General features: G+C 44.0%; 1 protein-coding gene across 5 annotated transcripts in view; it reads left to right on the top strand.

Annotated features, from left to right (window-relative positions):
* The window catches only part of nid2a (nidogen 2a (osteonidogen)), a 165924-nt gene that overhangs the window by 124284 nt on the left and 20139 nt on the right, over positions 1–21501 (top strand). For all 5 annotated transcript variants that reach the window (XM_068039105.1, XM_068039106.1, XM_068039107.1 and 2 more), the window contains 4 exons: positions 784–1029; positions 6929–7174; positions 8977–9213; positions 12921–13166. In XM_068039105.1, the coding sequence (XP_067895206.1) occupies positions 784–1029; positions 6929–7174; positions 8977–9213; positions 12921–13166 (975 nt within the window). The remainder of the gene's footprint in view (positions 1–783; positions 1030–6928; positions 7175–8976; positions 9214–12920; positions 13167–21501) is intronic.

The following is a 21501-nucleotide window of genomic DNA, read 5'->3' as shown; positions in this document are numbered from 1 at the left end:
ATCTCTCATTGTTCTAAACTCCAGAGAAATTTCCCATTCTACTCAATCTCTCCTCATAGGACAGCCCTCTCAGGCCAGGAATCAATCTAGTGAAACTTCATTGCACCCCTTCAAGCCAAATATATCCTTCCAAGGCTAAGGTGACTAACACTGTAGACAGTACTTCAGGTGTGGTCTCACCAAAGCAAAATTTCCTTACTCTTATACACCAATCTCCTTGCAATAAAGACTAACAAACCATTGCCCTTCCTAATTGCGTGCACTACCTTCATGTTAAATTCCTGTGTTTCGTGTACTAGGACGGCCAAATCCCTCTGCATACAAAAGGTCAGTCAACAATCATCTGACATTTAATCTTTGTTCCCTAACACATTCCAGTAAAATAAATCCTACACCGCCACATTCTTTCCAATTATACTCCAGGAACAATAATTCTGCAAGATAATTGCTGCGAAAACAGTTCCTCACAATAACACTCGTAAAAGAACATTTATCAAATAACAGACACAAAACTTTCGGGTTGTATCAGCAATTAACTATATAACACTCGTTGAAAATCTGAATTCTGCTGGGTGTAACCCGGTTATGATAGAGCTGGAAAGTATATGAGATGATGAATTAAGACAATGACAGGTGAATTATATAAAAATGAAATGATTAGATATAACTTAATTTGTCGAAATAGACTGGTGACAACATGCAGTGTGCAAAAAGCAATGATACATGACCCAATTTGAGACATTTGTACTTATGTTTGGTAAACATTTCTTTCTGTTTGATTAGAACACGCTGAACGTCCAAAGACTGCTTGTGAACAACACCGAGAGAGACTGCAAACAGAGGTGAACCTGCGTGGATCTCAACCTCTTATTGGAGTCCATATCCCTCAGTGTGATGAAGAAGGGAACTTCAGGCCTCTGCAATGCCATGGCAGTACAGGCCACTGCTGGTGTGTGGATGATAGGGGACAGGAAATTTCTGGTACTAGGACACCACCTGGAAGCAGTCAACCACGCTGTGGGCTACCAGGTCAGTCATTTAAGCAAAATGACCAGTATTGTAGCAAAAATGAGAAGTTCAAAGAAACTTTATTTCTTTCTAATGTCAGTCTAACCTGAAGCTTGGAGAAACACCCGGGTGTAATTCAAAGAAGCTGGATACCATGAAAACAGCTAATTTAGCCATTTGTTATTTCTTGTGTTTACCTAGTGCCTATCACTACTTTTTGGCATTGTGCTGTACATATGGCTGGGACAAAATGTCTGAAGATATTTATTTCCATACATTAGGCCAATAATCCTTTCTGTTATTTCCCCCACTTCTCCCATCAGTCTTTTCTGTTGTCAACCAACCCCTTGTATTCTTCATTTCTACTGATCTCTCTTTTCCACTGACATTTCTTGTTCAACAACAACAGCAACGTATATTTGCATAGCCCCTTTAATGTAATAAAACGTCCCAACGTGCTTCACAGGAGTGTTATAAAGTACAATTAGACAGCGAGCTATGTAGGATAATATAGGGGCAGATAGTCCAAAGCTTGTCAAGGAGGTAATTTTAAGGAGCGTCTTTCCGAAGACAGAGAGTCGGAAAGGTTTAGGAATGGAATTCCAGAGCTTAGGGTCTAAGCGGCTGAAGGCATGGCCGCCAATTGTGGACCAATTAAAATTGGTGATGATCATGTGGGCAGAATCAGATGAGTGCAGTTATTTCAGAGGGCTGTGGGGCTGGAGACGATTAAAGAGTTAGGGATGGGTGAGGTCACAGAGGGATTTCAAAACAAGGCTGAGAATTGTAAAATCAAGGCATTGCTTGACTGGGTGGTAATGTAGGTCCATGTGTGTACAGATGATAGGGGAACGGAATGTGGTGCGAGTAAGGACACGGGCTGCAGAGGTTTGGATGACCTCAAGTTTATGGAGAGTAGAATGTGGTCAACCAGTCAGGAGTATGTTGGAATAGTCAAGTCTAGAAGTAACAAAGGCATGAATGAGGGTTTCAGCAGCAGATGAACTGAGGCAAGAGTGGAGTCAGGCGATGTTATGGAGGTTGAAATAAGTGGTCTTAGTGATGGCGACTATGTGGTTGGAAGCTCATCTCGGAGTCAAGTATGACATAAAGGTTGCGAAAAGTCTGGTTTAGTCTCAGACTTTTGCCAAGGAGAGGGATGAAGCCATTAGCTAGATAACAGAGATTGGAGCTGGGACTGAAGTCAATGGCTTCAGTATTCTCAATATTTAATTGGAAGAAGTTTCTGCCCATACAGTTCTGGGTGTCAGATAAGCAGTCTGATAATTTAACAAAGGTGCTGGAGTTGAGAGAGATAGTGGTGAGTTAGAGCTGGGTGTCATCAGCATACATGTGAAAACTATTACTTGTTTTCGAATGATAATGCCAAGGGGCAGCAAATAGATGAGAAATAGGAGGGGGCCAATGATAAATCCTTGGGAGACTCGAGAGGTGCCAGTGCAGGAGTGGGAATAGAAGTAATTGCAAGTGATACTCTAGCGCCAGAAGATCAGCACCAGAAATAAAGGAGCGGGAGCGTTTCTGTGGCCGCAAACGTGAATCCAGATGGTATGTAGATGGTGGCATAGTGGTAATGTCACTGGACTAGCAATTCAGAGGCCCAGCTAATGCTCTGGGGACATGGTTTTGAATACCACCACGGCAAATGGTAAAATTTGAATTTAATTAATAAATCCGGAATTAAAAGCTAGTCTAATGGTAACCATGAAACCATTGTTGATTGTTGTAAAAAAACATTTGATTTATTAATGTCCTTTAGGGAAGGAAATCTGTCATCTTCACCTAGTCTGGCCTACATGTGACTCCAGACCCACAGCAATGTGGTTGACTCTTAAATACGCTCTGAAATGGCCTAGCAAGCCATTCAGTTGTATCAAACCACTACAAAGTCTAAGAAAAGGAATTTGGTGTACCTACACCCCAAGGATTGCAGTGGTTCAAGAAGGCAACTCATCACCACCTCCTCAAGGGCAATTAGGGATGGGCAATAAATGCTTGCCCAGCTGGCGAAGCCCACATCCCATGAAAGAATTTTTTAAAAAAAGGCTGTCTCCCTAGTGCCAGGATCAAAGATGTCACTGAGCGGCTGCAGAGCACATTGACGAGGAGAGGATGAACAGTCTATGTTCGTGGTTTGTATCGGTACCAATGACATAGGCAGAAAGAGGGATGAGGCCCCGCAGGCAGACTTTAGGGAGCTAGGAAAGAAACTAGCAAGCAGGACCTCAAATGTAGTAATCTCTGGATTACTCCCAGTACCACACATAAGTGAGTATAGAAATAGGAGGATAGAGCAGATGACTGCATGGCTGGAGAGATGGTGCATGAGGGAGGGCTTCAGATTCCTGGGACATTGGGATCAGTTTTAGGGGAAATGGGACCTGTACAGGCTGGACAGGTTGCAGTTGAACAGAGCTGGGGCCAACATCCTTGCAGAACGATTTGCTTGTGCTATTGGGGAGGGTTTAAACTAACTTGGTAGGGGTGTGGGAATCAGGAGGTAATATTAGAGAGGAAAACTGAGAATTGGAAAAGATAGATAATACTAGAGTAGGAAATAGTAAGACATTAGGTGAGGTCATTGTAAGAGGGAATGTAATAAGGTCCAAATTAGGTTTACTGTGCATATACATGAATGTGCGGAGTGTGGTAAATAAGGTTGGTGAGCTGCAGGGCCACATGGAAATATGATAATGTGGTGATAATGGAGTTGTGGCTCAAAAAAGGACAAAGCTAGGTACTAAATATTCCTGGATACAAGGTGCTAAGAAAAGATAGAGAAGGGAGGAAAGGAGGATGCGTACTGGGGTCGAGGACAGAGTCTATTTGGTTAGAGCTGAGAAACAATAGAGGTACCATTAAACTACTGAGTGTATTCTAATCAGTAGGAAAGATAGAGTAATAAATTTGCAAGGAAGTTAGAGGTACAAGAGTTATAGAGTACTTAAAATGGGGGACTTTAATTATCCTAATATAGACTGGGATATTAATAGTGTAAAGGGAAGAGGTGGGAAGAGTTTCTAGAGGGTTCAGGAGAATTTTCTACATCAGTATGTTTCCAGTTCAACAAGGAAGGAGGCATTGCTGAATCTGGTTCTGGGGGATGAGGTGGGTCAAGTGGATCACGAGTCAGTAGGGGAACATTTAGGGGACAGTGACTATAGCATCATAAGGTTTTGTTAGCTATGAAAAAGGACAAGGAACAATCCAGAGTAAAGATAATTAATTGGGGGAAGGCCAATTTAGTGGAGTGAGAATGGATCTGGCCCAAGTAAATTGGAATCAAAGGTTGGCAGGCAAAACTGTAACTGAACAATGGGCTGCCTTTAAAGAGGAGATAGTGTGGGTACAGTTGAGGTACATTCCCACGATGGGGAAAGGTAGGGCAAACAGATCCAGAGCTCCCTGAATGACAAAAGAGATAGAGAAGTAAGATGAAGCAGAAAAAGAGTGTATATGACAAATGTCAGATGAATAATACAATTGAGAACCAAGCTGAATATAGAAAGTTCAAAGGGGAAGTGAAGAAACAAACAAGAGAAGCAAAGAAAGAGTGTAAGAAGAGACTTACGGCTAACACAAAGGGAATCTAAAAGTCTTCTACAGGCATATAAATAGTAAAACGGTAGTAGAAAGAGGTGTAGGGCCAATTAGAAACCTAAAAGGGGATTTATGCATGGAGGCAGGGGCATGGCTGAGGTACTAAGTGAGTATTTTGCATCTGTCTTTACCAAGGAAGAAGATGCTGCCCAAGTCATGGTGAAGGCAGAGGTAGTTGAGACACTGGATGGCCTAAAAATTGATAAAGAGGACCTAAGGACCTATTAGATAGGCTGGCTGTACTTAAAGTTGATAAGTCACCAAGACTGGATGAGTGAGATGCATCCAAATATACTTAGGGAAGTAAGGGTGGAAATTGCGAAGGCACTTGCCATAGTCTTCCAATCCTGGAGAATTGCAAATGTTACACCCTTGTTTTTCTGTTTGGCATCTTCTTCTCCATGTTCCTGGCCTTTGCCTTCCCTGCAGACATGGAAGGAGTCTACTTGCACACTAGGTCAGATGGCAATCTATTAAGGCAGAAAATGAAGACAAAAATGCATCGCGTCCTGATCAGAGAACTCCTCCACACTGATGATGCTGCATTAGTCGCTCATGTGGAAACTCAGCTATAGAAACTCATGGACTGTCTCTCCCATGCCTGTAACTTGTTCTCCTTGACTATAAGTGTCAAGAAAACTGTGTTCTTGGGACAAAGTGTTGCATCTCCACCCCTGATCACACTAAATAACACCTCACTGGAAGTGGTTAGCAAATTCTGCTACCTTGGGTCCATGGTGACAGTCAATTTGTCCCTTGATGCAAAGCTCGATACACGGCTAACGAAAGCAGCTACCACCTCTGGCCGACTTGCAAAACACACATGGGATAATGCCAAGCTGACCCTTAGGACCAAGCTGATGGTTTATAAGGCCTGTGTTCTCAGCACCTTGCTATATGGCTGTGAAACATGGGCAACTTACAGCTACCAGGAAAAGAAGCTCAATAATTTCCATCTTTGCTGTCTGCGATGCATTATGGTTTTATCCTGGCAGGACAAAACCATAAATGTGGCAGTCCTCTCAAAGGCAGAGCTCCCATGTGTTTTGGCACTAATCAAACAGACATGTCCACAGGATGGAAGATGACCGCATACCCAAGGACCTTCTGTGTGGTGAGGTAGCTGGTGCCAGATGACCAGTGGGGCGCCCATAGCTCCACTTCAAGGATGCTTGCAATCATGAGATGAAGGCCCTAAATGGCAACTATTGCACCTGGGAGTCACTAGCTCTAGAGTCTCCAGTCAGGGGAAAGAACTCTCAGCCTGTATCTGTCAAGCCCTGTAAGAATTTTATACATTTCAATGAGATCAATTCTCATTGTTCTAAACTCCAGAGATTAGAGATAAAAAAAGAAAATGCAGGAAATACTCAGCAGATCTGGCAGAAAGAAACAGAACTAAGTTGTGATGAAAGGTCATTGACCTGAAATGTTAACTCTCTCTGCACAGATGTTACCAGACCAACTGAGTATTTCCAGCAATTTTTGTTTTAATTTCAGATTTCCAGTATTTTGCTTTTGTCCGGAGAAGTTAGTCCCATTCTATGCAATCCTTCCTCATAGGACAGCCCTGTAATCCTAGGAATCTAGTGAACCTTCGTTGCACCCCTCCAAGGCAACTATATCCTTCCTTGGGCAAGGAGACCAAAACTCATCAAAGTCCTACATAAGCAAGATTTCTTTACTCTTATACTCCAACCTCTTTGCAATAAAGGCTAATGTAGCATTGCCCTTAGAAATTGCATGCTCTACCTGTACGTTAACTTCTTGTGTTTCATGCACAAGGACAGCCAAATCCCTCTGCATACAAAAGGTCAATCAACAATCATCTGACATCAAACTTTTCTCCCCTATTACATTCCAATAATAAAATTCAACACAGCCACATTCTGTTTAACAAAATTCTTTCCAATTATACTCCAGGAAGAATGATTCTGCAAGATAATTGCTGCTGTAACAATTCCTCACAATAATACTCATAAAAGAACATTTATCAAATAACAGATACAAAACTCTTGGGTTGTGTCTGCAATAAACTATGTAACACTTGCTGAAAATCTGATTTTTGCTGGGTACTGTTGTAACCCTGGTGGTGATAGAGGTGGAAAGCGTTTGAGATGATGAATTAAGATTATCACAGGTGAATTATATTGCACGTTAAAATGTATTGGCTTAGCTATGATTTCTTTCCTACAATGAGACTGGTAACAACACACACTGGACAAGAAATCAATGGTACATGACTCAATTTGAGTTATTTGTACTTCTGTTTAGTAAAAGTTTTTTTCTGTTTGATTAGAACATATTGAACATCCAAAGACTGCTTGTGAACAATACCGAGAGAGACTGCAAACAGAGGTGAACCTGCGTGGATCTCAACCTCTTATTGGAGTCCATATCCCTCAGTGTGATGAAGAAGGGAACTTCAGGCCTCTGCAATGCCACAGCAGTACAGGTCACTGCTGGTGTGTGGATGAAAGGGGACAAGAAATTCCTGGGACTAGGACACCACCTGGAAGCAGTCAACCACGCTGTGGGCTGCCAGGTCAGTGAGTATTTTAATTAAGCAAAATGACCAGTGTTGTAGCAAAAATAAGGAGACATAATTTTTTTAAAGTGTGTCTATCCTGGAACTTGGAGAAGGATCTCTGTGTAATTGATAGAAACTGATTATCCTGGAATAGCTGATCTAGAATCTGTTATCTCCTGTGATTATAATGTGCCTTTCACTATTGGTTGGCATTGAGTTGTAAATATGACAGGGATAAAAGGCTCAAACACATTTATTTACATCCAAAAGGACTGATTATCCTTCCTAATCATCCCCAACACTCCCATAGTCTCTTCTGTTGTCAACCATCTCAGAATACCCTTTGCAATCTTTATATCTACTGATCTCTCTTTATCAATGCTGTTAATATAGATTCCTTGTTCTCACCAAATCATTCACCATTTGTTTTGATTGTGTAGCCTAGTGAATGTGGCAATATATCTTCAGTGTATGGCTGAGATCTTAGCGGCATGCTGTGAGTCCCGACGTTGGGACCAAATGTGGGTTCTGAGCCCGCGTGGGCGGACGGCAGGACTGCGGCTGCAATTTTACTGATGGCGGGCAATTAAGAGGCCGTCCAATTAAGGACTCTGGGCTGGCTGTCCATGCTGCTGGCCCAATCAGAGAACTAGCAGCACTGCAACCTCAGCAGTGCTACCCAGAGATGTGACCACTACTGAGGCTGCGAGGAGAAGGAGAGGGCATCTCCATCTTGAGGCACCCTCAAAGGGCCCGTTGGAGATTTATTGATGTACTGGGACCAGGCAGGCAGGCCCTGGTGATCAGAGGGGTGAACCCTCCCCCAGTGGCGTAGGTGCCGCGATGGTGGCCATTGCTGCCATAGAGCTCCTTTGCCCTGGGAAGCCAATGGGAGGCTGCCTCAATGCAGCTGGAGGACTTCCCACACAGCAGTGGCCTGGTAAAATGGCCATAAATGGGTTAATTAATTGGCCGCCCGCATCTGGTCAATGGGCAGCCGAGCCGTTGCCGTTCTCGTGCTGGGAATATCCCATGGAGGTGGGAACACATCGGGCTTCCCTCCCGATGCCTTTCGCTGCAATTTTACCACCTCTCCCCCTTCCCAGCCCGTCTCCAATGGACTGGTCAAATCCTGGCCTAAGATTCAAAAGTACGATTACAATACAGGTAAGAATAAAGGATTAAAATTGAAAACAAACAGCAGAAAACCAACCGAAGAAAGCTAGGAAGGGAAATCAATATTTTGAATTAGGATTTCAGCTGTCTGTTATAACCATCAAGTGCATTAACATTTTCGTCCCATTGGTTTAAGTGTTCCAGTCTCTTTTTCCTTTTTAATCAGATATTTTATATATTTCTTATGTTTGTCATCCAACAATCCTCTAACATTAAAGCTTTCTCCTCAATTTCAATTTGCTCCCAATCACATTCCAGTAAAAAAAACCTATATTCAATGAAACAAAATTCTTTCCAATTATAATGACGTCTTCTGAAGTAACAGTTATCAGATTGCACATACAGAAATCTATGTTGTGTCTGCAAAGAACTATTTAACACTGATTGAAAATACAAAATTATTATGGGTACATGCATCCCCGGTGGTGGTAGCATTGGGATCAATTTGAGTGATTAACTAAACATATCAGTGAAGTGAAATGTATCGCATAATAAAGTGTATTGCCTTAGGTATGTTTTCTTTCTTATAAATAGAGTAATGACAACATGCAGTGTACAAGAAAAGAAGTACCCAGTTTGAGAGATTTGTTCTTTCATTTTTTAATAGTTCCAAACAAAATTCTCTTTTCTTGTTTGATTAGCACTCAATGAACTTCCCAGGACTGCTTGTGAACAACTTAAAGAGAGACTGCAAACGGCATTGAACCTGCATGGATCTCATGGATTCCATGTCCCTCAGTGTGATGAGGAAGGGAACTTCAGGCCTCTGCAATGCCATGGTAGTACAGGCTACTGTTGGTGTGTGGATGAAAATGGACAGGAAATTCCTGGGTCTAGGACACCCCCTGGAAGCAGTCAACCACGCTGTGGGCTGCCAGGTCAGTCAGTATCTATAATAATAGTATTTGTCTGTCCGGACTGTTCTGATTTGTCAGTTTAAGGGGCGTGTCTGTTGATGAGTTTATTTGGTGGGCAGTAATTGGCGCATGCACAGGCACATGGAATGCGCGGAGGACCAAACCACGTGACGCATTTGCGGCTGCCAGTGGTTGGTGGCGTGGCAGTGAGGTGGTGGGGGGGCACTGTTGGTGGAGAACTAAAACAACAGACGGTAAGGGGAGCCCAAAAACAAAATTACTCTAGCTGGAGAGATTGTTTCCATGAGAGATTGGATGGGATGGCAAGAGCGGGATGGAGATGGGATGGAGGAATCGAAGGAATAGAACAGGGTTGGCATAAGAAGGATGGCATTGGAAGGATGGAATGGCATAGGATGGGGATTGCATGAAAGGAGGGGATAGCATGGGAGGAGGGGCTGGGATGATGGAATTGGTTCTGCATGGCAGAAATCCAGGGACCTTTATTTGATCTGGTTTACTATTCGCAAGCTATTCTTTGTGCTAAAAATGAAGATTCACCAGATTTAAATGTAAAAGTTTTAGAAAAGCTCTCTGGTGAATTAAAAGAATACATCAGCATTGATTCTATAGACAAAGGTGATGATAACAGTGGTTTCCGAAGTTCTTTCTTTTCTTTTGGGCCTCCTTATCTCGAGAGACAATGGATACGCGCCTGGAGGTGGTCAGTGGTTTGTGAAGCAGCGCCTGGAGTGGCTATAAAGGCCAATTCTGGAGTGACAGGCTCTTCCACAGGTGCTGCAGAGAAATTTGTTTGTTGGGGCTGTTGCACAGTTGGCTCTCCCCTTGCGCCTCTGTCTTTTTTCCTGCCAACTACTAAGTCTCTTCGACTTTCCGAAGTGGGTTCCAAAGAAGGGTCACTGACCCGAAACGTTAACTCTGCTTCTCTTTCCACAGATGCTGCTAGACCTGCTGAGTGGTTCCAGCATTTCTTGTTTTTATAACAGTCTATACCTGTTTCTGTGCTGTATGACTCTATACCTTCCAGAATTTCTACACAGTCTAACTCCAATTTATATGCCACCGCACAAACTTAGACTCAAGGAAGGAGCAGATATAATGTTGCTATGAAACTTCAATCCTAAGCAAGGACATTGTCATGGAACAAGATTGGTAGTTAGGAAGCTGTTTTCTTTGATGATAGACACTGAAATTATAACAGGCAGATTTCAAGGAAATAGAGTGTTTATTCCTCGAATAATATTGAGCCCATCAGATGTAAACCTGCCTTTTCAACTTGGGAGAAATCAGTTTCCAATTAAACTTTCATATTCTATGGCTTAGGGCCAGACTCTTGACAAAATTTGTATTTATATTCCTAGGCCTGTTTTTACACATGGTCTGCTTTTATGCAGCTTTTTCCAGAGTGAGAGGTTTTGATTCTGTTAAAGTCTTTGGTGAAAAATTAACTAGAAATCCTGTATTTAAAGAAGTACTGTTGCAATAAAGATACTAATTAGCCCACAAATGTTTTGTGGGGCTTTGCTAGTTTTAATTAAACAAAATGGCCAGAGTTGTAGCAAAGATAAAAAGAAGGACTTGCGTTTATATGGCACCTTTCATGATTTCAGGACACCAAAGCACATTACAATACCATGAAATACCTTTGTTACATTGCAGGAAATATGGCAGCTAATTTTCACACAGCAAGGTCCTACAAACAGCATTTGATAGTATCTAGATTATCTGTTTTTAGGCAATGGTTGAGGGATAAATATTGGTCAGAACTCCCCTGCTATTCTTCAAAATAGTTACATGAAATCTTTTACGTCTACCCATGAGGGAAGGAGGGGCCTTGATTTAATGTTTTATCCAAAAGACAGCATCTCTGGCTTTTCAGCACTTCCTTTATTGCTGTACTGAAGTGTTAGCCTTGATCTTGTTTCCAAGTATTTGGAGTGGGACTTGAAAGCCACAACCTTCTGACTCTGAGGAGAGAGCGTTAGCACTGAGCCATGGCTGATATCTAATTATAATGCCGGAAAATTTCAGAGAAGCCAAATGAATTAAGCATTCATTATCTCTGTGGCTGTCAAGTGCCTGTTACTTTCAATTGCTATCATTTTAAGCAAGTGTGACTATGGAAATGGATTGAATAATAGGGGTCGAATTTCAGCTGACCACATTGGATGGGAGGCAGGTAGAGTGTATCCGCCACCATCTGCCCGATGGAAGTGGCCAGAGATCTGAACCATTTTCAAGATTGGGCCTCATTAACATTGTCAGCAAGCTGCTCCACTGGCCATTTAGAGTGGGTTATCTCTGATATGTGCAAATGTTTGCCAGAGAAAACAAAATTAAATAAATGTAACTGGAAAATTATATTAAATTATACATTTGTATATTTTTAATTAATATATAAATATATTCCTATTGAACCACTAAATATTATGTAATTTTCCTGTTTGTTACATAACATTGGGCCCAAAATGTCCTTTCATTCTTGTTTTAAATAAATTTATTGAGAGAGCACTACATGGATCTGGCATTACTTTGATGTAAAATTTTAACAAAAGTGATAGAGAAAAATCACAACAGTGAATGAGAGAGAGAGTTTAAAGAGAACTCATAGAGTCATAGAGTTATACAGCACAGAAATAAGCCCTTCGGCCCATCGTGTCTGTGCCAGCCATCAAACACCTAACTATTCTAATCCCATTTTCCAGCACTTGGCCTGTAGCCTTGTACGCTATGGCGTTTCAAGTGCTCATCTAAATACTTCTTAAATGTTATGAGGGTTCCTGCCTGTACCACCTCTTCAGGCAGTGCACCCAGATTCTAGCCACCCTCTGGGTGAAAAAATTTTTCCTCAAATCCCCTCTAAACTTCCGTACCTTACCTTAAATCTATGCCCCCTGGTTATTGACGCCTCTGCTAAGGGAAAAAAATTCTTCCTATCTAACCTATCAATGCCCCTTATAATTTTGTATACCTCAATCATATCTCCCCTCAGCCTTCTCTACTCTAAGGAAAACAACCCTAGCCTTTTCAGTGTCTCTTCATAGCTGAAATGCTCCAGCCCAGGCAACATCCTGGTGAATCTCCTCTGCACCCTTTCCAGTGCACTCACATCCTTCCTATAGTGAGGCGACCAGAACTGTACACAATACTCCAGCTGTGGCCTAACTAGCATTTTATACAGCTCCATCATAACCTCCCTGCTCTTATATTCTCTGCCTCGGCTAATGAAGGCAAGTATCCCATATGCTTTCCTAACCACCTTAGCTACCTGTGCTGCTGCCTTCAGTGATCTATGGACAAGTACACCAAGGTCCCTCTGACCCTCTGTACTTCCGAGGGTCCTACCATCCATTGTATATTCCCGTGCCTTGTTAGTACTCCCAAAATGCATCACCTCACACTTCTCAGGATTAAATTCCATCTGCCAGTGCTCTGCCCATCTTACCAGCTCATCTATATCGTCCTGTAATTTAAGGCATTCTTCCTCACTATTTACGACACCAACTGAGCTGAACTTGATTTGGTGAATGTCGCCATGTCATGCTCATGCAAGCTTTGTCATGGACCAGATGTTGCATGTTTAGTTTTTGTGAAGTAATTAATGGAATGGAAAGATACCAAACATAATATTAAATGTTCGAATGTTGCCCTTTATATTTTTACCTGTGATATTTTGAAATCTGGCTTCTTTCTTTTCAATTCATTAGCACAAACTGAAAATCCAAAAAGTGCTTGTGTGGAACAGCGAGATCAAATACAAGCAGAGCTCAATCTACATAGAGCTCGACCTCCTATCGGAATGCATATTCCTCAGTGTGATGCAGAAGGGAACTTCAACCCTCTGCAATGCCACAGCAGCACAGGCCACTGCTGGTGTGTAGATGAATCAGGCCAGGAAGTTCCTGGAACCAGGACACCCCCTGGAAACGATCAGCCACAATGTGGGCTGCCAGGTCAGTCAATATACAGTTTTATTTTGGAGATTGCTGTAATGATGCCTGTATGGGCACATGTAGTTGGTTTCATAGTAACTCCTCTGCTACTTCATGTCATTTAGCATCAAAGGGAATCCAGTGGTTTGGAAGAAGTAATCTTTAAACTTTTCAAACATTTAAAGTTCCATGGAAGCAAATAGAATCCAGCCTGTTGAACAGCAGACAGGCTCTTAGTATTGCTGACACTAGCAGCATTCCAAACTTGTATATGACTAAATAAGACTGTTTCTGAAGTTACTGGATTTTTCAATACCTATTTCTGTAGCGTTTTGAAAACGTATATACTTTCCATGAGCCTTAGAATTGATGGTGAGCTTTCACATTTTAACAAAAGGTTGCGCAGTCTATGTCTGAAAATTTGAAAAAAAAAATTGTGCGAAAAGAATTGAATTATCCAATAATTTAAATTAAGCAATGTAAATAACACAGCAAGATGGGAATTGAATGCTTAAAAAATAATCAGATTTATTTATTTGAATTAAACAATTTTGGGTAGTCTGTATTGAGTGTACAGGACGTCAGAATGCTGTTGATGTTTGAACCACTCTTTAAAAGGAACCATTATTCTTAAATATTTTTAATGTACCATCCTTAATGATCCGAAGCTCACAGATGCTGCTCACAGTTCCGTTACCTTTTCGAAAGAACGCATCACATTTCCCCATCATGTGACCACCCTCCGATACCACACATTGGGCTGAATTTTACCGGCCTCTTGACGCCATGGGTCACGCCGTGGGGGCCGGTAAAATGCTCGGGGAGAGGCCCACCTTGACCCGCGACATCGCGACGGGCCCAGCTCATTTTACCGGCAGCGGCGGGACGTTGGTGACAGCACCCCGCCGCACGGTGACAGCACCGCAATTGGCATATGGTAATGCTTACTTACCTAGGCTGATTATGCAGCACGCCACCTCTCCACCGACACTGCCAGATTTTCCGTTGAATGGGCAGCCGTTACATGCTGTCCCGTTCACGATCTGGAAAGCCGGCGGGTCCTCACTCTGCATTCTTAAAGGGAAGAGGGAGGGGGGATACACAGGGGTATAACTCTGCATTCTGAAAGGGAGGGGGTCTGAGATTACTGGAGGGAAAGCTGTGCTGGCATAAAGGGATGTACCATGTACCATCCCTCCGTTGACAGTGTACGCTCTGTGTTAGTGAGGGGGCAATGGCACATTAGGCACCCTGTATGTGGGGAGGTGCCAGAAAGGGCAGGAGCATTAAGATGTTATGGATGGTGGGGGCAATCAATTCAGCTGGTAGGATCTTGATGTGGACACGTTGTGCCACTCTGAGTGCTATGGCACGCCACATAGTTGATCCAGGAAAGCAGCTGACGTACCCGTCAACACCAATCCATGCCCTGTTAGGAACCTTTGAATACATGCAGGGATCAACTTTATTTATCACATGGAAATAGGGATGGCTCATCCTACATTGTGTGATCCTCTGCACATGAGGATCTGTATGCACCAGAGGCAATATCAACAGGCAGGTGCGATCTACGTAGAGGCCGTGAGCAGCAGCCCGCAAGGGGAGCTCGCCATTACAGTTGCCGTGCCCCACATGACATGCCATCAGATGTCAGAGCACCAGTGTCAGAGGAGATTGTGCATATAGAGAGGGTGGTGACACGTCTCTGTGCCTTACTCAAGGATGACCTGCAGTCCATGGGCTCTGGTGGACATCCCATGCCTTTGTTCCCCATTGTGGCAGCAGTTCTCAAGCCTGATGCCTCTGCAGCCTTTTAGGAGCCCACCAGAGACCTTTGTGGGGTCACACAGTCAGCAGTGCACCGCTGCATCAGGGAGGTCACTGATGCCCTGCGCCAGAGGGCCAGTGAGGTTGTCCGCTTCAGGACGGGCTCTCACAGCCAGGCCCAGAGGGCATTTGGTTCTGGAACCATTGCCAGAGAACCATAGGTTATAATGTTCATAGACTGCACTCATGTGGCCATCAGGCCTACTGCCAGGCTACCACCTACAGACATCACCATTAAAGGAGCCCTCTCAATCTAGGTGAAGCTGGTATGTGAACACTGCAGATGCTTGCTTCGAATGTGTGACCGCTTCTCAGGCAGCTGCCATGACACCTGGGTCTTGCGGCAGTCCCGGCTACCACCGCTGATCACTGAACTGACTCAGATGGAGGGGTTGCTTCTTGGAGATAAGGGCTATCCTTTGCAGACATGGCTCCCGACACCAGTGAGAGACTCCACCACTGCTGCAGAGGAGAGATACAACGCCAGCCGCTGAGCTACATGAGCCACCATTGAGCAGGAGATCAGCATGCTGAAAGAGCGTCTCCAATGCCTGGATGGATACCACAGTACCACGGGCCGAAAAGGCCAGCTCCTTTCTGCTCTGCACAACTACGCACCCAATAGGGACCAGGCCTGGCATGATGAGGAGAGACGTCAACAGGATTCCTCCTTGGACTATGAGGACGTTGAGGACCTACAACATGAAAGATGTATGGGAGGGCAGATGGCACCCAGGCTCTGCACCCAGGGCTAGCAGTGAGCTAGGGACGTATGGCAGTGGTTTATCAGACAAAGGCTGTCTGCTCCATAGGAACTGACATGAGCTCTGTAAGCCACACATCACCCTTGCTCACCTGCTGTGCACCATTCCACATCTGCAGCATCCCTGTGTAAACCATTAGAGGCAGCAGCTGACTGAGCCAATGTCCATGTCACTGTATCCGTGGAGACGCTGATGAGTAATAGTGGCATGGTAATGATATTGCTTATGTTGGCTGTCCTGAAAGGCCAACGGTGCAAAAGGATGTGCCATTGGCTCTACATGCTGGCACACATCATTCACACAGAGAAAAGGACACACATGTTGGTGAGGAACATTTAGTGAAAGATGTATTTACATTGTTGTGACACCCGTGCATTCCCATTTGTGACAGTGTGTTCTCTGTAAACCTCTGTAAACCTCTGTAATACCTTTTATGGTCTATTTAAGTCTCACATCCTGGAATGTGCAAATTTGAGATTATTCACCCAGGTGCGGCACGCCTACAAGAAGGAATGTTACACTTGAGTGGAAGAAGAGGATCGCAACTTCACAGGACACTGGGACACAGCAGGGTAAGTATGAGACAGCAAAGCGGAAAGTGCTGGGGTCATTCAGCAGGCCAGGCAGCATTTGTGGAGAGAGAAACAGAGTTAATTTTCAGGTCTGTGAACTTGGACAAGTTAACTCTGCTTCTCTCTCCACAGATGCTGCCTGACCTGCTGGATTTCTCCAGGACTTTCTGCTTTGCTGCCAGATTGACAGCAGCCCCGCTCTTCAACAGTCAGGTAAGTATTCTTTGACAGCTGTCGGGAAGCAGGTGCTGGGGCGCTTAAAATAGGGCCCCAACACCTGCTGCACAGCTGTCAAACACACTCTCGCTGCGCCGAATGTCCCGCCTTTCCCCACGTAATATGGAGAGGGCGGCTCGGCGCCATGATTCTAACAATCGCAGGGGCTTGGCGGCGGCTGGCGAATGTGGCGCCCCAATAAAATTCAGCCCAGTAAATGTAAGAAGTCGTGAGAGATGATTTTCTACTTGGGCCTGACATGGGCACAATGTTGACAATGTGCCTGCAGTACCCATCCAAAGCGGCATTCGGGAGGCCCAACCTGATTTTAGGTTTGGGCCTCCTTAACACTTTTCCAGTGAGCTGCAGGTGGCAAATGGGTGCAGTGCTGCAGCCCTTCAGTTTCCTGAGGTGGGAGATCGGCCAGTGGTCATGCAAAGTCAGGGTAAAGCCTGTTGGGGAAGAGAACATGCTGGGGATGGTGGTAACAAGAACAAACCACAGTGAGGAAGATCTTTTCGGGACCAGGGGAAACAATTTAAAATCTTTTCTTTTTAAAAAAAATAAACAACATACCTTTTCTGGAAAGCCTCCAGCAGGCTCTTTAAGGACTGTCAGATGCTTGAGCAAAGCCTGGAGAAAGTGGGTCTGACATACATGTGTATGCTCTGCTCAGAACCCTGATTTGCATGCTTAAACAGCCTCCTGCCCTCTTGTGACCATAATTCAGTTAGATTCAGCATAGTCATGGAAAAGGACAAAGACAGGTCAGGAATATAAGCTCTCAATTGGGGAAAGGTCAATTTTGCTAAACCGAGATGTGATCTTAGAGAAAATGGACTGGAAATAGTTACTTAAGGTAAATCAGTGTCAGAGCTGTGGGAGGCATTCAAAGAGGAGATAGGGTTCAGAGCAAATATGTTCCCACAAAGAATGAGTGGAACTCCCAAATCTAGAGCCTCTTGGATGTCAAGGCGCATACAGAGTAGGATAAGGCAAAAAAGGGAATCTTATTGTCTGATACTGAGGGCTCAATACTGCAGAAAGCCTAGAGGAGAGTATTGAAAGTGTGGGGTGAAATTAAAAATGAAATTAGGAAAGCAGAGAGAGCCTGAAAAAATACTGGCAAGCAAAATCAAGAAAAGTACAAAGATGTTTTCTAAATATATAAACAGCAAAAGGATAATTAAGGAAAGAGTAGGGTCAGTTAGAGACCAGAGAGGTAACCTGTGTGTGGAGGCAGAAGACGTAGCATGCTCTTAATGAAAACTTTGCATCAGTCTTCACAAAAGGGGCGGCACAGTGGCGCAGTGGTTAGCACCGCAGCCTCACAGCTCCAGCGACCCGGGTTCAATTCTGGGTACTGCCTGTGTGGAGTTTGCAAGTTCTCCCTGTGTCTGCGTGGGTTTCCTCCGGGTGCTCTGGTTTCCTCCCACAAGCCAAAGACTTGCTGGTTGATAGGTTAATTGGCCATTATAAATTGCTCCTAGTATAGGTAGGTGGTAGGGAAAATATAGGGACAGGTGGGGATGTGGTAGGAATATGGAATTAGTGTAGGATTAGTATCAATGGTCGATGGTCGGCACAGACTCGGTGGGCTGAAGGGCCTGTTTCAGTGCTGTATCTCTGTAAAAAAAAAAGAGGGAGATAATGCAGACATTGAAGTTAAGGAAGAGGAGTGCAACACGTAAGCGAGAAAATTAATCACCAGGCCCAGATGAGATGTATCCCAGGCTGCTAAGAGAAGCTAGGGAGGAAACTCAAGAGGTGAGGTGAGGGTGACTGCCCTTGACATCAAGGCAGTATTTGACCGGGTATGGCATCAAGGAGCCCAAGCAAAACTGAGGTCAATGGGAATCAGGGGGAAAACCCTCCGCTGGCTGGAGTCATACCTAGCGCAAAGGAAGATGGTTGTGGTTATTGGAGGTCAATCATCTGAGCTCCAGGACATCACTGCAGGAGTTCCTCAGGGTAGTGTCCTAGGCCCAACCATCTTCAGCTGCTTCATCAATGACCTTCCTTCAATCATAAGGTCAAAAGTGGGGATGTTCGCTGATGATTGCATAATGTTCAGCACCATTCGTGACTCCTCAGATACTGAAGCAGTCCGTGTAGAAATGCAGCAAGACCTGGACAATATCCAGGCTTGGGCTGATGTGTGGCGTGAATGTTACTTGCCACTTAAGTGCCAGGCAATGACGATCTCCAACAAGAGAGAATCTAACCATCTCCCCTTGACATTCAACAGCATTACCATCGCTGAATCCCCCACTATCAACATCCTAGGGGCTACCATTGACCAGAAACTGAATTGGAGTAGCCATATAAATACCGTGGCTACAAGAGCAGGTCAGAGGCTAGGAATCCTGAGGCGAGTAACTCACCTCCTGACTCCCCAAAGCCTGTCCACCATCTACAAGGCACAAGTCAGGAGTGTGATGGAATACTCTCCACTTGCCTGGATGGGTGCAGCTCCAACAACACTCAAGAAGCTCGACACCATCCAGGACAAAGCAGCCCGCTTGATTGGCACCCCATCTACAAACATTTACTCCCTCCACCAACGATGCACAGTGGCAGCAGTGTGTACCATCTACAAGATGCACTGCAGCAATGCACCAAGGCTCCTCAGACAGCACCTTCCAAACCCGCGACCTCTACCAACTAGAAGGGCAAGGGCAGCAAATACATGGGAACACCACCACCTGCAAGTTCCCCTCCAAGTTGCACACCATCCTGACTTGGAACTATTTCGCCGTTCCTTCACTGTCGCTGGGTCAAAATCCTGGAACTCCCTTCCTAACAGCACTGTGGGTATACCTACCCAAATGGACTGCAGCGGTTCACCACCACCTTCTCAAGGGCAATTAGGGATGGGCAATAAATGCTGGTCTGGCCAGCGTCGCCCAGATCCCATGAATGAATTTTTTTTTAAAAATAGCAGAGACTCTGATCATTTTCCAATCCTGTCTGGCTACAGGTGTGGTGCCGGAGGACTGGAGAACTACTAATGATTAACGTTGTTTAAAAAGGGAGAAAGGGATAGACTGAGCAATTACAGGCCAGTCAGCCTAACCTTGGTTGTGTGCAAATTATTGGAAAAGAATTCTGAGGTACAATATAAATCGTCATTTAGAAAGGCATAGTTTAATCAAGGGAAGTCAGGCAGATTTGTTAAGGACTGAATTTTTTGAAGAGGTAACTAGGTGGGGGTGTTATCATTGAAGATAACGCATTTGATATAGTCTACAAAGACTTTAGCAAGGCTTCTGACCAGGTCGCAAATGGCAGACTAGTCAGAAAAATAAAAGCCCATGGGATCCAAGGAAAAGTGGCAAGTTGGATCCAAAATTGGCACAGTGGCAGGGAACAAAGGGTAATGGCCAACTGGTTTTGTGACTGGAAGGCTGTTTCCACATGGCTCAGTACTAGGTCCCCTGCCTTTTGTAGTATATATCAATAATTTAGACTTAAATGTAGGGAGCATGACTGAGAAGTTTGCAGGTGATACAAAAATTAGCCGTGTGGTTGATAGTGACAAAGAAAGCTGTAGACTGCAGGAAGATATCAATGGACTGGTTAGATGAGCAGAAAAGTGGCAAATCTAATTCAATCCAGAGAAGAGTGAGGTAATGCATTTGGAGAGGGCAAAAAAGGTAAGGGAATACAAAATAAATGGTAGGATACAGAGAAGTGTAGAGGAGCAGAGGGACCTTGGAATGCATGTCCACAGATTCATGAAGGTAGCAGAACCGGTAGATAAGCTGTTTAAGAAGAAATGTGGGATATTTTCCTTTATTAGCCAAGGCACAGAATATAAGAACCAGGAGGTTATGCTAGAACTCTGTAAAATGCGAGTTAGGCCACAGTTAGATCACTGCATACAATTCTGGTTACCCCATTATGGAAACAATGGGATCACACTAGAGAGAGTAAAGAGGAGATTTGCGAGGATGTTGCCAGGACTGGAGAATTTTAACAATGAGGAAGAATTAGATAGGCTGCAGTTGTTTTCTGTGGAACAGAGGAGGTTAAGGGGAGATTTAATTGAGGTATATTGTTATGACCTCAATGAGACCATTAACGTTAAAATACAGGATATGAATCCCAAAGTAATTTTAAAAATTACATGACAACGTGTTAGCAGCTGCCATGCACATTTGCACTCTCAAAATCACTGACTCCTTCTTTACGATCCGAAAGTCTGGGAGGGTGAAACCCATTGTTTTTCAGCTATTATACCCCTGCAGTCTCTGCCTTTTGAAAAAAGTCTTTAATCTTGGATCTTTGTTGACCTGGTAACCAAGATTTCTGTCTTGTGCCTAAGCAGAGTTGAGGTGAGGTCACCTGACTTCTCTGACTCCATCTTAAAATTTTAAAAATATCACAGTTTTTAAAACATAATCATGTTACAAAGTCCAGTGTCCATAACAGTAAATAATTATAAGGGGTCTAGATAGAGTGGATAGGAAGGATCTATTCCCCTTAGCAGAGGTCAATCACCAGGGGCATAGAGTTAAAATAATTGGTGAAAGGATTGGAGGGGGGTTGAGGAGAAATGATTTCACCCAGAGGGTGGTGGGGCCTGGAACTCTGTGCCTAAAAGGGTTGGAGAGGCAGTAACCCTTTTATTTAAAAAGAGCTTAGATATGCACTTGAAATGCTATAACCTACAAGGCTACAGATCAAGAGCTGGAAATTGGGATTAGGCTGGATAGCTCTTTTTCGGCTGGCACAGACCCAATGGGCCGAATGGCCTTCTACTGTGCTGTGAATTTCTATGATTATTTGGGCAGGAGTGCTGGGCATCCATAAAAGTCCCACCTGCAAACTGTTTCAGGCGGGCAAATGGTACACAAGTTCTCCGCCAGATTTTCAGCCCAGCTCTCTTTATGCCCACAATAAGGACTATAATTGGTGATTGGCAGTTAAAAATTCCCCTCACTCTTTTTAGTGTATTAAATACTGTCATTATAA

The sequence above is a fragment of the Heterodontus francisci genome, chromosome 9, assembly GCF_036365525.1.
Source record: "Heterodontus francisci isolate sHetFra1 chromosome 9, sHetFra1.hap1, whole genome shotgun sequence".
NCBI classification, from domain to species: domain Eukaryota; kingdom Metazoa; phylum Chordata; class Chondrichthyes; order Heterodontiformes; family Heterodontidae; genus Heterodontus; species Heterodontus francisci.
The sequence above is the reverse complement of the archived record's forward strand: the minus strand, read 5'-3'. Positions and strand labels throughout refer to the sequence as shown.